This window comes from Lissotriton helveticus, chromosome 8 (genome assembly GCF_964261635.1).
Source record: "Lissotriton helveticus chromosome 8, aLisHel1.1, whole genome shotgun sequence".
Taxonomy (NCBI): Eukaryota; Metazoa; Chordata; class Amphibia; order Caudata; family Salamandridae; genus Lissotriton; species Lissotriton helveticus.
In genome coordinates this window covers 47,778,831-47,791,821 of record NC_136069.1, presented here as the reverse complement: position 1 = coordinate 47,791,821, position 12,991 = coordinate 47,778,831, and the positions used below count along the sequence as shown (strand labels likewise).

Below are 12,991 nucleotides of genomic sequence, written 5' to 3'. Positions count from 1 at the left end.
GAGTGGGCAGGGACATCAAGCTAAATGTAGCTCAGTGGCAGCACATCGGACCATGAAGGGCAGGATGGAGAGGGCTGGGGCATGGACTCGAACAACAGAAGGTAGGGAAGAGATGGATGGGGGCAGCAAGCTAACTGATTAGGGCAGGCAGGAAGGGCAGAAACAGAACATTAGGCACACACCGCTGTAATGAGGGAGCAGGGTCATGGTCTTGGACAGCGGATGGCAAGGAGGAGGTGGGGGCAGTAGCAGCAAGCTTAGTTAGGGGCAGCACAATACCAGGGCCTGTCAACCCACCCCTCCCACTGTGCATTACGTTGGATGAACGACTCCTCCGCACCCGACCTTGTCATAGCCATCCCAGACGGCTACAAGGTCACCCGCAGAGACCGCACCAACAGAGTCGGAGGAGGAATCGCTATTGTCCACAAGAACAGTATCAGGGTCTCGACCAGCACTGAGGACACTCTCAGCACCGCCGAACACATGCAATTCCAGATCCACACAGAACCCCAACTCCACCCTCAGAGGCACCCTCATCTACAGACCCCCAGGACCCCGACCCCAGTTCAGCGACTCCATCGCTGACTTCTTCAGCACGCACGCCCTGACCTCCACCGACTACATTCTCCTCGGAGACCTGTACTTTCACCTTGAGAACAACAATGACAGCAACTCGACAACCCTGGTCGATAACCTCGCCAACCTCGGACTGAGGCAACTCGTCACATCACCTACCCACTCCGCTGGCCACACGCTTGACCCCATCTTCTCCGCTAGTCCCCACGTCTCCTTCAGCCACACCACCGAACTCCTCTGAACCGACCACTGCTGCATCCACTTCTCCTTCCAGATACCCACCACACACCACCTCACCCAATAGATCCCTCGCCACTGCTGGAGAAAAATCACCGAAGACCAACTACACGCAAACCTCGCTCTCAGCCCACCCACGAACCTTCCAACACCGACGATGCTGCCCAGAGCCTCACACGCTGGATCGACGACTGCGCCAACACAATCGCCCCGCTGAAGAAATCCCCCACAGAGACACCAGCATGAGGGCCAGCTGGTTCACCCCAGAACTCCTAGCCTCCAAGTGAGCCTGCTGGAAACTAGAAAAGAAATGGCACAGCGAACAAACTCCGGACAGCCACGCAGCCCACAAGGACGCCATCCGCAACCACCATCACCTCATCAGGACTGCCAAGAGGACCTCCTTCAAAGACCGCCTCGACATCAACTCACACAACAGCAAGGAGCTCTTCAACATTGTGTAAGAACTCTCCAACCCCAGCTCCAACACCAACGACATCCCGCCGTCGCAAGCCCTGTGCAACTCCCTCGCCACTTTTTTCCACCACAAGATAGCAGACAACCATGACAGCTTCATCACCCAGACAGCCCCAACAGACAGCAACACAACAGACTCTCCGCACACCATCAACCACGACCCCCTGCTAGCCTGGGCCAGCGTGAGCTTCGATGACACCATCAATACCATGAGCACAGTCCACTCCGGCTCCCCGTCAGACCCATTCCTGCACCACATCTTCAACAAAGCCAGCAGCTCCATTGCACCCCACCTGCGCAACGTCATCAATCTCTCCCTCAAGACTGCGACCTTTCCAGAGAGCTGGAAACACGCCGAGATCAACGCCCTACTCAAAAAACCCAAGGCAGACCCTAGAGACCTCAAGAACGTCCGGCCCATCTCTCTGCTCCCGTTCCCGGCCAAGGTCATCGTGAAGATCGTCAATAGACAGCTAACCCGATACCTCGAAGAAAACAGAATCCTGGACCCTTCCCAGTCAGGGTTCCGCAGCAACCACAGCACCGAAACCGCCCTCATCGCCGCCACTGACGACATCAGGACCATGCTGGACAATGGTGAGACCGCAGCCCTCATCCTCCTGGACCTCTCCGCCGCCTTTGACACCGTCTGCCACCGCACATTACGCGCACACCTCCACGCCGTAGGGATCCAAGACAAAGCCCTGTATTGGACCGCCTCCTTCCTCTCCGGCAGAACCCACAGCGTCCGCCTCCCCCCTTTCCGGTCCAACGCCTCCGAGATCATCTGCGGCGTACTCCAGGAATCCTCCCTCAGCCCGACACTGTTCGACATTTACATGGCCTCGCTCGCACACGTCGCCCGACAGCACGACCTCAACATAATCTCCTATGCCGACGACACTCAACTGATCCTCTCCCTCACCAAGGACCCCATTACCGCCAAAGCCAACCTCCATGAAGGATTGAAGGCCGTTGCCGACTGGATGAAGATCAGCCGACCGAAGCTGAATTCTGACAAAACGGAGGTCCTCATCCTCTGCTCCAACCCATTAGCCTGGGACGACTCCTGGTGGCCGACAGCACTGGGGGCAGCCCGACACCCACCGACCACGCACGCAACCTGGGAATCATCCTCAACTCAACGCTCTCCATGACCAAGCAAGTCAACGCCGTCTGCTCCTCCTGCTTCAACACCCTCCGCATGCCCCGCAAGATCTACAGGTGGATCCCGACAGATACAAGAAGAACAGTCACACAGGACCTCGTCAGCAGCAGACTCGACTATGGAAACGCCCTCTATGCAGGAGCCCCGACCAAGCTCATCAAACGACTGCAACGCATCCAAAACGCCTCGGCGCGACTGATCCTCGATGTCCCACGCCACAGCCACATCACCCCCCACCTGAGAAACCTGTATTGGCTGCCCGTCAACAAGAGGATATCCTTCAAGCTCCTCATCCACACACACAAGGCACTCCACGAGACCGGCCCAGCCTACCTCAACAGACGACTTTCCTTCTACATACCTAACCGCCGGCTCCGCTCCGCCGAACTCGCACTTGCCACCGTCCCGCACATTCCGAAGAACAACCACTGGTGGGACATCCTTCTCCCACCTCGCCGCCAAGACCTGGAATACACTCCCACTGAGCCTAAGACAGACCCAAGACCTGCTGACCTTCAGGAGACTTCCCAAGACCTGGCTGTTTGTTCAGTAGAGGCCCCCCCTCCCCTCCCCAGCGCCTTGAGACCCTCACGGGTATGTAGCACGCTCTACAAATGGTTGATTGATTGATTGATTGGGCATCTTTCTTAACGTTAAAAAAACTTTCAAAATTCACTTGTAAAAAAAGAAAGGTTCAGGGACGTTATAGTTATGAAGTAGAATTTGAAAAAAACCTTAGAAATGCACTTAAAAAAAAAAAGGTTACAGGGACGTTATAGTTAGGCTCAGATTTCACCTGTACAAAACCAGTGAAATTCAGCAGTTATAGTAATCTGAGCTAACTATAACTTATGCCCCCGCAATGCACTGCTTATGAGCTCACATATTATATCACTCATGACCTGGTCAGTGACATCACTCATGAAATCACTGATGACATCATCTGGTGATTGTGAGTGTTTTCTAAATGTTTGAGAGTTAAACATATATACCAAGTTACTACAAACGTTAAATTACTACACTTTCTGCACTACTGAGTGATATTATTTGTAACATATGTTATGTGAGTGGATGTATGTATCAGTGTGTGAGTAGATGTCGGAGTGGCTGTATAGGTGTGTGAGTGGCTGGTTGTATAAGTGGGTGTGTGAGTACCTGTATGGGTGAATGTGTGTGTAAGGAACTGTATGGGTGTGTGACTGGCTGCATTGTGGTGTGAGTGTCTGTACTGGTGAGTGAGTGTGTATGAGTAGCTGTATGGGTCTTGAGTGGCTGTATGGTTGACTGGCTGTGTGAGTGGCTGTCTGGGTGACTGAGTGGCTGTTTGAGTGGGTGTTTGGTTAATTGATTGGTTGTGCGAGTGCTTGTATTGGTAAGGTAGTGGGTAGGTGTGTGAGTGAATAGGTGTCTCAGTGGCTGGATGAGTGAGTGACTGGGTGTGTAATTGGCCATATTGGTGAGAGAGTGGCTGTTTGAGTGGTTATTTAGTTATAAATGATTTGCCGTGTGAGTGACTGTATTGGAAAGTGAGTCTGTGTGAATGGCTATATGAGTGAGTGGGCGGATGTGTGAGTACTTGTATAGATCTGTATGTAACTGGTTGTGTAGGTGTGTGAGTTAGAAGCTGTATGGGTGAGTGAGTGGGTGTGTGAGTAGATGTATGGGTGAGTATGTGGCGATATGGGTGAGTGACTGTCTATATGAGTAGCTGTATGAATGTTTGAGTGCATGTATGGGAGGATGTATAGGGGTATGAGTGGGTGTGTAAGTTGTTCTGTGGATGATGTCATGTGTGATGTAATTTGAGTTGTCATCAGTGATGTCACTGACCATGTCATGAGTGATGTAATATGTGAGGTCATAAGACGTGCATTGCAGGGGCGCAAGTTATAGTTAGCTCAGGTCTTTTCAGTTAAAAAAAATATATATATATTTTTTTTTTCTTCAAGTAGAAAGACCTAATTCAGCAAATGTTTTCCATTTGTCTCAAGTACACAGCAGAAGGTTGGTGTGAAATGCCCACCATTAACATTGTATCTGCTACAATCACATCTAAAGGGGTGCAAACATATCTCCATTAATGCATATCCTCGACATGGAGTGGAACTGGACTGCTGGGAAGAGGTTTTGAGTAGTGGAAAGTAGACCAGCCGAGAGAAATAATTAAAAGTTACTTAAAAGAGCAAATTCGATGAAAGCTACAAAGAAGGAAAGTATGTAGGAATAATTGATTATATGGATAAATGAGGGAAGGAAGTAAAAGTGACTGTATGTCTTTATTGGCAGTGGAAAAGCACCATGCCAATAATTATGTATGGATCAAAAAATAATTAACATCGATTGCCAATGATTTTTACCATTTTTGAAAACATTGGAAAAAACTGTAAAATACCCACCGTAATTCATTATCAATAAAACTGAAAATAGGAAAGTCTACTCATAAGTGTCACATCCACAGTAGGATCTGGGCAACCTCACTAGAATCACAATGTGTACAATGATATTCACATGCCACACAGTCTCCTGGTTTCCTATAGACAAGTGAAACCAACATTGATTCTACAAAGAAATGTCTAGTTGGACATTTTCTTTCCAGAAGAATAGGTAAAGGGTAATATCATAAATACTAAAAAAGCTACTGCCAGGAAGTGCCAGTCTTGCCAGAGACTAGCATGATGGGGTTAGTCACCACCCTTGACTATTGGTGAGGACACCTTTTGGCCCTGCAGAGCCTGTGCTCTCCTACCAAGCGTCCTGGAGTCTGGACTACCTCCTAGATTATTGAGTCCATTGGTGGAAAATCACTAATCTGAACTTATAAAGTTTAACATGGGCATGTTGGTTCAATTTCCTGAGCCAATGTGAGGCATTGTAGGTGCTTTTTGTGATGGTGGGTACTAAGGAATGATGGGGTATTGATTAGTAGAGTAAAGGGCAGCATCAGATCTCTGTCCTATAGCATCGTCCTCTTCCTTTGCTCCAGTTGCTGTTGTAACATTACCCTGCTGTGTTGTTGTTTAAATAAATGAAATGTTTTTCTTTAAACATTTTTAACTTTTCTTTTTATTCTTCAGTGCACGCATCAGAGACTGGACATATGAGCGACAGAGAGTCCCTCACATGCTCAATAAAAAATCTTCAAGGAATGCACAGTACTGAGGGATGCTTTGCTTGCACTGAGTGTGCAGGAATATTTCACAAGAAGGCACTCCTTGTGGCTCATCAAAGAATTCATCAAGAACTGAGATCTTACCTCTGCACCAAGTCTGAACGTAGCTTTTCTGAAAACGCAAGTCTTCTAAAGGACCATGGATTACGTACTCGAGTGAAGCCCTCTCATTTTAAAGATTCTGAGAAAAGTGAAAATCAAAACCATGAAACACATAGTGTAGGAGGTCCACATCACTGCACTAACTGTGATAAAAGCTTTACTCGAAAGTTACATCTTCGTTATCATCAAAGAATACACACAGGAGAAAGGCCCTATCACTGCACTGATTGTGAGAAAAGCTTTGCTCTCAGGCAAAATCTTCTAGAACATCAACGAATACACACAGGCGAGAAACCCTATCAGTGCAAAGAGTGCGAGAAAAGCTTTACTCAAAAGTCACATCTTCGTTATCATCAAAGAACACATACAGGAGAGAGGCCTTATCGCTGCACAGAGTGTGAGAAAAGCTTTATACGCATGTTTGACCTTAAAGACCATCAAAGAAAACACACAGGAGAGACGGCCTATCACTGCTCCAAGTGTGAGAAAAGCTTTGTAACCATGTCAAATCTTAAACGGCATCAAAGAACACACACAGGAGAGAGACCCTATAAATGCATTGAATGTGAGAAAAGCTTTAATCTCAAGCAAACTCTTAAAGTCCACCAAAGAATGCACACAGGAGAGAGGCCCTGTCACAACACTGAGTGTGATCAGACATTTGATTCCATGTCAAATCTACAACACCATCGACAAACTCATACAGACGTAGAACCCCTTTAAATGCATTGTGCGTGAGAAGAACTTTACTCCAAAGTCATCTTTTCTATAGCACCAAATGACAAACAAGAGTGAGGCCTTATCACTGCACCGATTGCGACGCAAAAGCTTTTTCTCAAACGTCAGCTCTTTAAATACGTCAAAGAATCCACACATTCATTCAAGAACTGCAGTACACATGAGAAGATGTTTACACAAAAGAGAATTTCTCCCCATCACAAATTACTGCACAGGAAAGTGACTCACAGTTATACGTTTAATTAAATAGTCTTTAGTTAATAAAAACCTTTACACGCACACGGGAATATAAATCATAAATAAATCATACGTTCTTATATAGCGCCCTTCGCCGTAAGGTCTCAAGGCGCTTGCTTTGGGAACCCGTCCTGGCTTTTCCCTGCGAGATAACCCCTACTGGGCATCCCCAAAGTGAAAGCCAGGCGTCCCATCGCGGTGGGGCCGTTGGGGAGAATAAGCAAGCTATCACCCAGAGTTGCAGAGTGTGAACCCATGATTCGAGTGGGCGCCGAGGCGAGAATTATCAAGTCCGTGGACATTTTTGAGCTCAAGACCCTGCCGCGTCGGGAATTGAACCCTGGTCCCGGGTCTGACCTCTGCGTCCGGGTCTGCCTCCTCTAACCGATGAGCCACACTTCTTCACATAACATTGGAAATGCAGTACATGTTTAAATATTTTTTAATTTTTACACATTAATTCAATTGTAAAACAGATCAATTGTATGCATAAGTTTTATTATTAAAATGAACCTACTATCCCCTTCCAAAGACACATTTGGTTTGATGTGATAAAGTGCAAATATTAATAAAGTGGAAATGTTGATGAAGTTTGTTGTAGGCTAATAGATGCCAAATCTCAAGTGGGTACTTTATGGAACATTAGGAAATTGGGTTACGGGTTGTGGGGGGTGGAACCCTACTCAAGTAGCAAATAAAATCCCTTGTTAGAGTGAAACTTAAGCAAACCCCAATGTACCTGTGCTAAACCCTCTCTTAGGTTGGTACAAAAGCAGTCAGGCTTTTTAGAGGCAATGTGTAAAGTATTTATGCAGCACTTCAAACCGAAATAAAGTGAAAATACAACACAAGATAAATCCCCCACCAATTAAGAAAAATAGAGTAAAATGTAATAAATTGTGTGATGACAAAACTCTAATTAGTAGAACCAGAGATATGCAATTTTAAAGGTATAGTTAAAAATAGTGCTTAAAAGCACAAAGCGCCAACTGTGGTTAACTGGTCAAACCAGACCCGGACAAAGTCACAAGTTCAGGCCGACCACGATAGAGCAGGCCAGATACAGGGACCAAGGTAGTCCAGCTGAGAAATGTACCTTAAATCCTGGTTGTGAAGTATTGCGCCACGCAGCGGCAGTCCTGAAGAGTTGCGAAGTCCATATGCAGAATCTTTCGCTCAGCACGGTTCTGATGAACTGTGAGGGCTGGAGTGCGGGCTTGAATTGGTACTGTGGCACGCTTCATCGGTTCTGGTAAGCCACTGTGTTGGATTTGCGTCACGCTGCGTTGGTTCTGATAGAGACTAAAGCTGGGCTGGCAGAGCACCTTTAGCCCCACTTCCAAGGGTCCAGGACTGGAAGGACAGAGTCAAGGTGCAGGGTTTGAGATGCTTGGCGCCTTTTCTGTCCCTGAGGCTCTGATCAGGAGTTCAGCCAACTAGACCTTGGAGTCACTGGTGGTCCTGGGTACAAGGTGCAGTCAGTTCTTCTCACTTGTGCAGCACAGTAGGAAGTAGTCCTTGTAGCAGAGCAGTACAGTAGTCCTTCTTCTGCATCTTCCACAGGTCCAGAAGTGTACTGAAGAGTTGGATCTGATGGTCCTCTATTTTTACCTGGTGCCCACTTGAATTGGGAGAAGCTGCTAGATTCCTCCTCTTACAGAGGTGTCTGGAAAATCCTACCTCCCTGCCCTGGCCCCAACTTGTCTAGGGGCACAAAAGATGTGTAAAATCCTTTGTGAATGTGCTGGGGCAGTGTCTTTGTGATATTCAGATGTGGTAGATGACAGCTTCTCCCCCTCATAAAGTTAGAGATGACCCATCTTACCAACAACTATTCCCCTCTATGTACGCCAGAGAATTGAGTAAGTAAGTGACATGTCGGGTGTGAGAGGTTTAAAAAGTCATGTTTTTTCAATCTGTCAATGGTAGTCTTGAACGGGCACTAAACAAGCAAAACTGCAGTTTTCAGAAGGTGAGAAAAAGCTGCTCATACATAGCATGGGACAAGTTGAGATCTCTTAGCAAACGAATGAGTAATTTGATTGATATGGCATACTTTACTGCTAGTCAATCACTTGATGCTGCGGCTAACTTATTGAAGGTTAGTGCTGGGCCTTGAGGGAGCAGATAAGGACAAGGGGGTAATGCACTCAGGCCGCAGTCCAGGGTTACTAGTTTACCATATGAGACGCTTCCAGCCCATAGTGCAGCAGCAGAACAGTGCGGTGCATTGTGGGACTTGTAGTTTTGTTTAGCATTCGGATCGAATGGGCTTAAAATTCCAAACATTCAATATAAAAAGCCAGATTTGACTGAAGGTGTCACACATGACGGGCATGCTTGGCAACTGTCAACTCTGGGTGCTGAGATTTTTAAACATAGTTCCGAAGGTAAAACTGGTACCAAGTTCCAGAATGAAACACATTGTTGGCTAAACCTTCAGAATCGGCTAAAGGTGTTACAGAAAACGATGAGCCACTTAACAGCTATAAATAATATGCAGTTTGTTCTTAAAAATCAGTCTGGCTCTAGTGATTTTATTGCTTCATTAAGCAGTCTAATCATTAGGACACAATTACATGAGGACAACAATAATTGCAACCATCTTCTTGATGGGCAGCTGTTGCTACACCAACACCCTGGCTGAAGAGCACAAGTTTAATTGGTGGCTCAAAATCTTTTTTTATGTGTATGTTCCTGCTTTGAACTTATCGCTCTGTTATACAGCATAGGCTCTTTCGTAGATTCACATGCTTGAATTATTCCCCACCGTCAGACTGGGAACTTTGGTAAAAATGTTAATACAGCAGGGTGCGAAAACACTCGGTAATATGGAAATGCTAACAGAATTTTCCATACTATCCACATCATGTACATGATCCGAAATCCAGTGTTTATATTGCTTGCATCCGAGTCACAAGGCTGAAGAGTGATACATTTGTAAAACTTTTCTTACAAAGAAATTGAAGGATCATAAATGAGGGCTGGGTTTTGCTCTTATGGAAAAGATAATGCGAGATGTTCCTTCAAAAAATCAGGGTAAGCCTTCTACGTTATCATATTTCTATGAGTCTTCCTATAAGACTTCCAAGCAGGCTCTAGGGGATTCGCACCCTGTCTCTAAGGGTCACACAATTGGTCAGTCATTGGAAGTTGCATCAACGCTTAAAAGAGATAAAGAACATAACCATAAAACTAAGGGTGTTGTCCCTAGTGAAACAAGTTAATGACAAAGAGTTCGAAGATTACTTCTGAATCTGGACATGGTTCCTCTGCAACCTGTTTGACGACGACAAAGCTATCTGAAAAAGTTGCCAGGAAATTGTTAAAGGTTAAAAAATGTAAGGTTCCATGGATGGTGCATAGAGCACCTTTGACGAAGAAACCTTCATTGGCCTTCACAACATTGCTTCTAATGTGGATGACAGACCACTCTCATTGAAGAAACCGCAGTCGGCAGAAACTCCGTCAATTAGGGAGATAGTTGCTCAGATTATGACAGAGGACCACCTGTCGATGACAATACCATCAACAACAAAACAAATAGAATGTCCAGTCACAAATAAACAGTGACAGTACTTCGCAATCCACAAGTTATCCTGTTGTTTCAATAGTATCTTGTGGTTCAGATGTTGGTGGCGTCTCCTGTCTCAATACAGCCACCAAAGTGATTGTTAAAATATGCTTGTTCTGGACAGGAAGAAGACCCAGATTTAGATGACATTGAAGCTTTTTTCGGTGATCGGAAGAGTGAAGAAGCGCAACCCACCCAGAGGAATTAAATATTCAGTACTTGGATTCTGATGAGGATAATGCAGAACCTATATACTCGCCACAGACTGATCATGAGTTTCAGTCACCAAGAACTCCGCAATAGAAATACAGGTAAGAAGAATGGGTGCATCCTACACACCTCATGGTGCAGGTGCCTATGCCACTATGAATTCTCCTAAAAAGGTGCAGATGATGACAGTTACTCAAGCGGTGATGATAGCCATAAGGATGAGAGTGTTCAGGATGATAATGCAGGAGGGAGAAGGACATCACCAGTTTCAGATGTGATAATGATGCTGATGCATCTACAGAGGCCCCTCCTGGGGACTCTTGATCCCTGGGGAAGCTTCAAAACAAACCACAGAAGACAACAGGCTTCGATTGTGTAGGAGAGACCTTTCAGGACCTCCTTCTTCGATGTCCGCATAGTTGTTGAGGTGCCCTGAGCCATAGGTAGGGGTGCCAGAAGCAGGTTGAAAACAGGACCTTGAGACAGACTGCGAGGGAACTCAACTGTTCAGTGGTAACCCGCTGGGGGTACTTCAGATGGGATGCCCATCTGCTCCTTAGGGCCAAAAGGCGCACCAGAGGGAGTCGGCAGGGATTTGAAGAGCCCCCGAAAGATAGGAACTGACGGCAGCGTGCAGGGGTGGCACCTAAATGGGTTATGCACGCCACAGCAGAACAGTGTCAGCACGGAGCCAAATGATGCACCAAGGTCAAGCTAAAAGGTCTCTGGATCCATTCTGACACATGGGGACTAATCAAAAAGTGAGGAATCTGCTGCTAGAAGTTTCTATCAGAAATTATGGCTAACAGCTGAATGGGTGCTTCATGAATCAGTTTAAATCGAGACTTCATTAAAACTGCCAATACAGTGTTTAGTTCCCAGTCTGGAGCCAAGTATGGAGAAGGCAGAAATTGCTTGAATACACTTTTCATGAATTCTTTCAAAACTCTTTCCGAGGATAAGGTTAAACTATTTAGATAACCTACATATTGCAGTCAAGTGCAGACAATTGGACATAACTAAAAGCAAGCAAGGTAAGACCTGGTGAGGTACAATCTCTAGCAGATTTTATTTTTATTTTTATGCCCATGCTACAAAACGTTTCCATTTCAGAATGCATGGCTCTATAGTGGAATGAGCTCTGGCTTCTTTTAAGACTAGTCTACACTCTTCAAATATTTCCAGACAGCTTAACTATACATCTTACGGAACCATGCTGTTAAGAGAAAGGACTGATGGTTGTGATGAAGTATTTGTGCTTTATTCTTTGAAAGCAGTTTCACATCTGGTTGAACCAGAACTCTTTTTCCCCACACATTTCTTGCAAATCCTCATATTAGTGCTGCCGTGCCCATGCCAGGGCTAGCAGGAAATAAGCTTACATGTCCCTGTCCAATCTATTTAGAAGGTGTTTTCTTGTGGGCCGGGGCAAACCAACCTGCTTGCAAAGAATTCACATTTGTAATGCTGATCTGAGGCAAACATGTCCCACTCTTGCCCCATCTTTAAAATATTATCTTTAATTGCGTGTCGTCTGTCTCCCACTTGTATGTGTCCGTGTATTGTCTGCTCAAGCCATCCACTACACACCGTAGGAATGAATAGGAATGCATTCCCTTATAGCGAATCACAATTTGCGAATCGCTAATAGAGAATATAAAGCATTCGCTAAAAAAATTGTAAATCCTACATACATTGCATTTTGCGATTCTGTAATAGCGAATCGGTAAAATTTGCTATTTGAGAATCGCAAAAGCAATTATTGATACATCTGGCCCATAGTGGTAGTGTTGTCTGTTCTCACCATGACACAAGAGTCTTGTGCTACTGTAAGAAAGGCTCTTAGCACCAACCTGACTGCTCTCAGCTCCAGTATATTTAGGCAAAATGGAGTCTATTTTTGTTTATTTGTTTTTTACCATAGGCCATTATCGTGCATATTTGTAAATGAGATTCCCATCATGCCTGGGATGCACCTGCATTACTGGCTGCAGTGGTTGTCCTTTGAAAATGTTCACTTTCCTTATCCACCACTGAAGAGCCTGCTTCCCGGGCAGAATTATTTATACTGTGTCGTTCTATCCTCCATAAATTTGTTGCCACTGCTCGCTTAATTGTTCCTCTATTATTCACATTCGCAGACAGTGAGGTTATCTACTGAATGCAAAACAACATTGTTCCCAGCATCACTTGGAGCACTCTTGCAGGTTAACAGAATGTAGAAATGTAGTCTGGCCATTTAATTTGATTCTGCTCTTTCACAATGGAAAAACCATTCGCCTGGATGTCATTCTTGCACCTTGAAATATCTCTTCTCATGTCAGATATCTATTGATGGCAAGGCACACTTTTAAAAGGGCTTTCATTATCAACCAGGTCATTAACTATGTTTTCTGTAGGTTTTCCGCTTTATGAGCCAGTTGTCCAGGTATGATAGACCATACCTTAGACCATACCTTCTTATGAATGCAGCAAGCGGCCAATGCATTTAGTAAAGATT

The 12,991-nt window shown here is 45.5% G+C and overlaps 1 protein-coding gene across 2 annotated transcripts in view; it reads left to right on the top strand.

Annotated features, from left to right (window-relative positions):
* The window catches only part of LOC144772334 (uncharacterized), a 151,971-nt gene extending 144,674 nt beyond the window's left edge, over nt 1-7,297 (top strand). For both annotated transcript variants that reach the window (XM_078656577.1, XM_078656576.1), the window contains one exon: nt 5,536-7,297. In XM_078656577.1, coding sequence (XP_078512703.1) covers nt 5,536-6,455 — 920 coding nt within the window. In that variant the 3' untranslated portion in view covers nt 6,456-7,297. The remainder of the gene's footprint in view (nt 1-5,535) is intronic.
* The last annotated feature ends 5,694 nt before the right edge of the window (nt 7,298-12,991 follow it).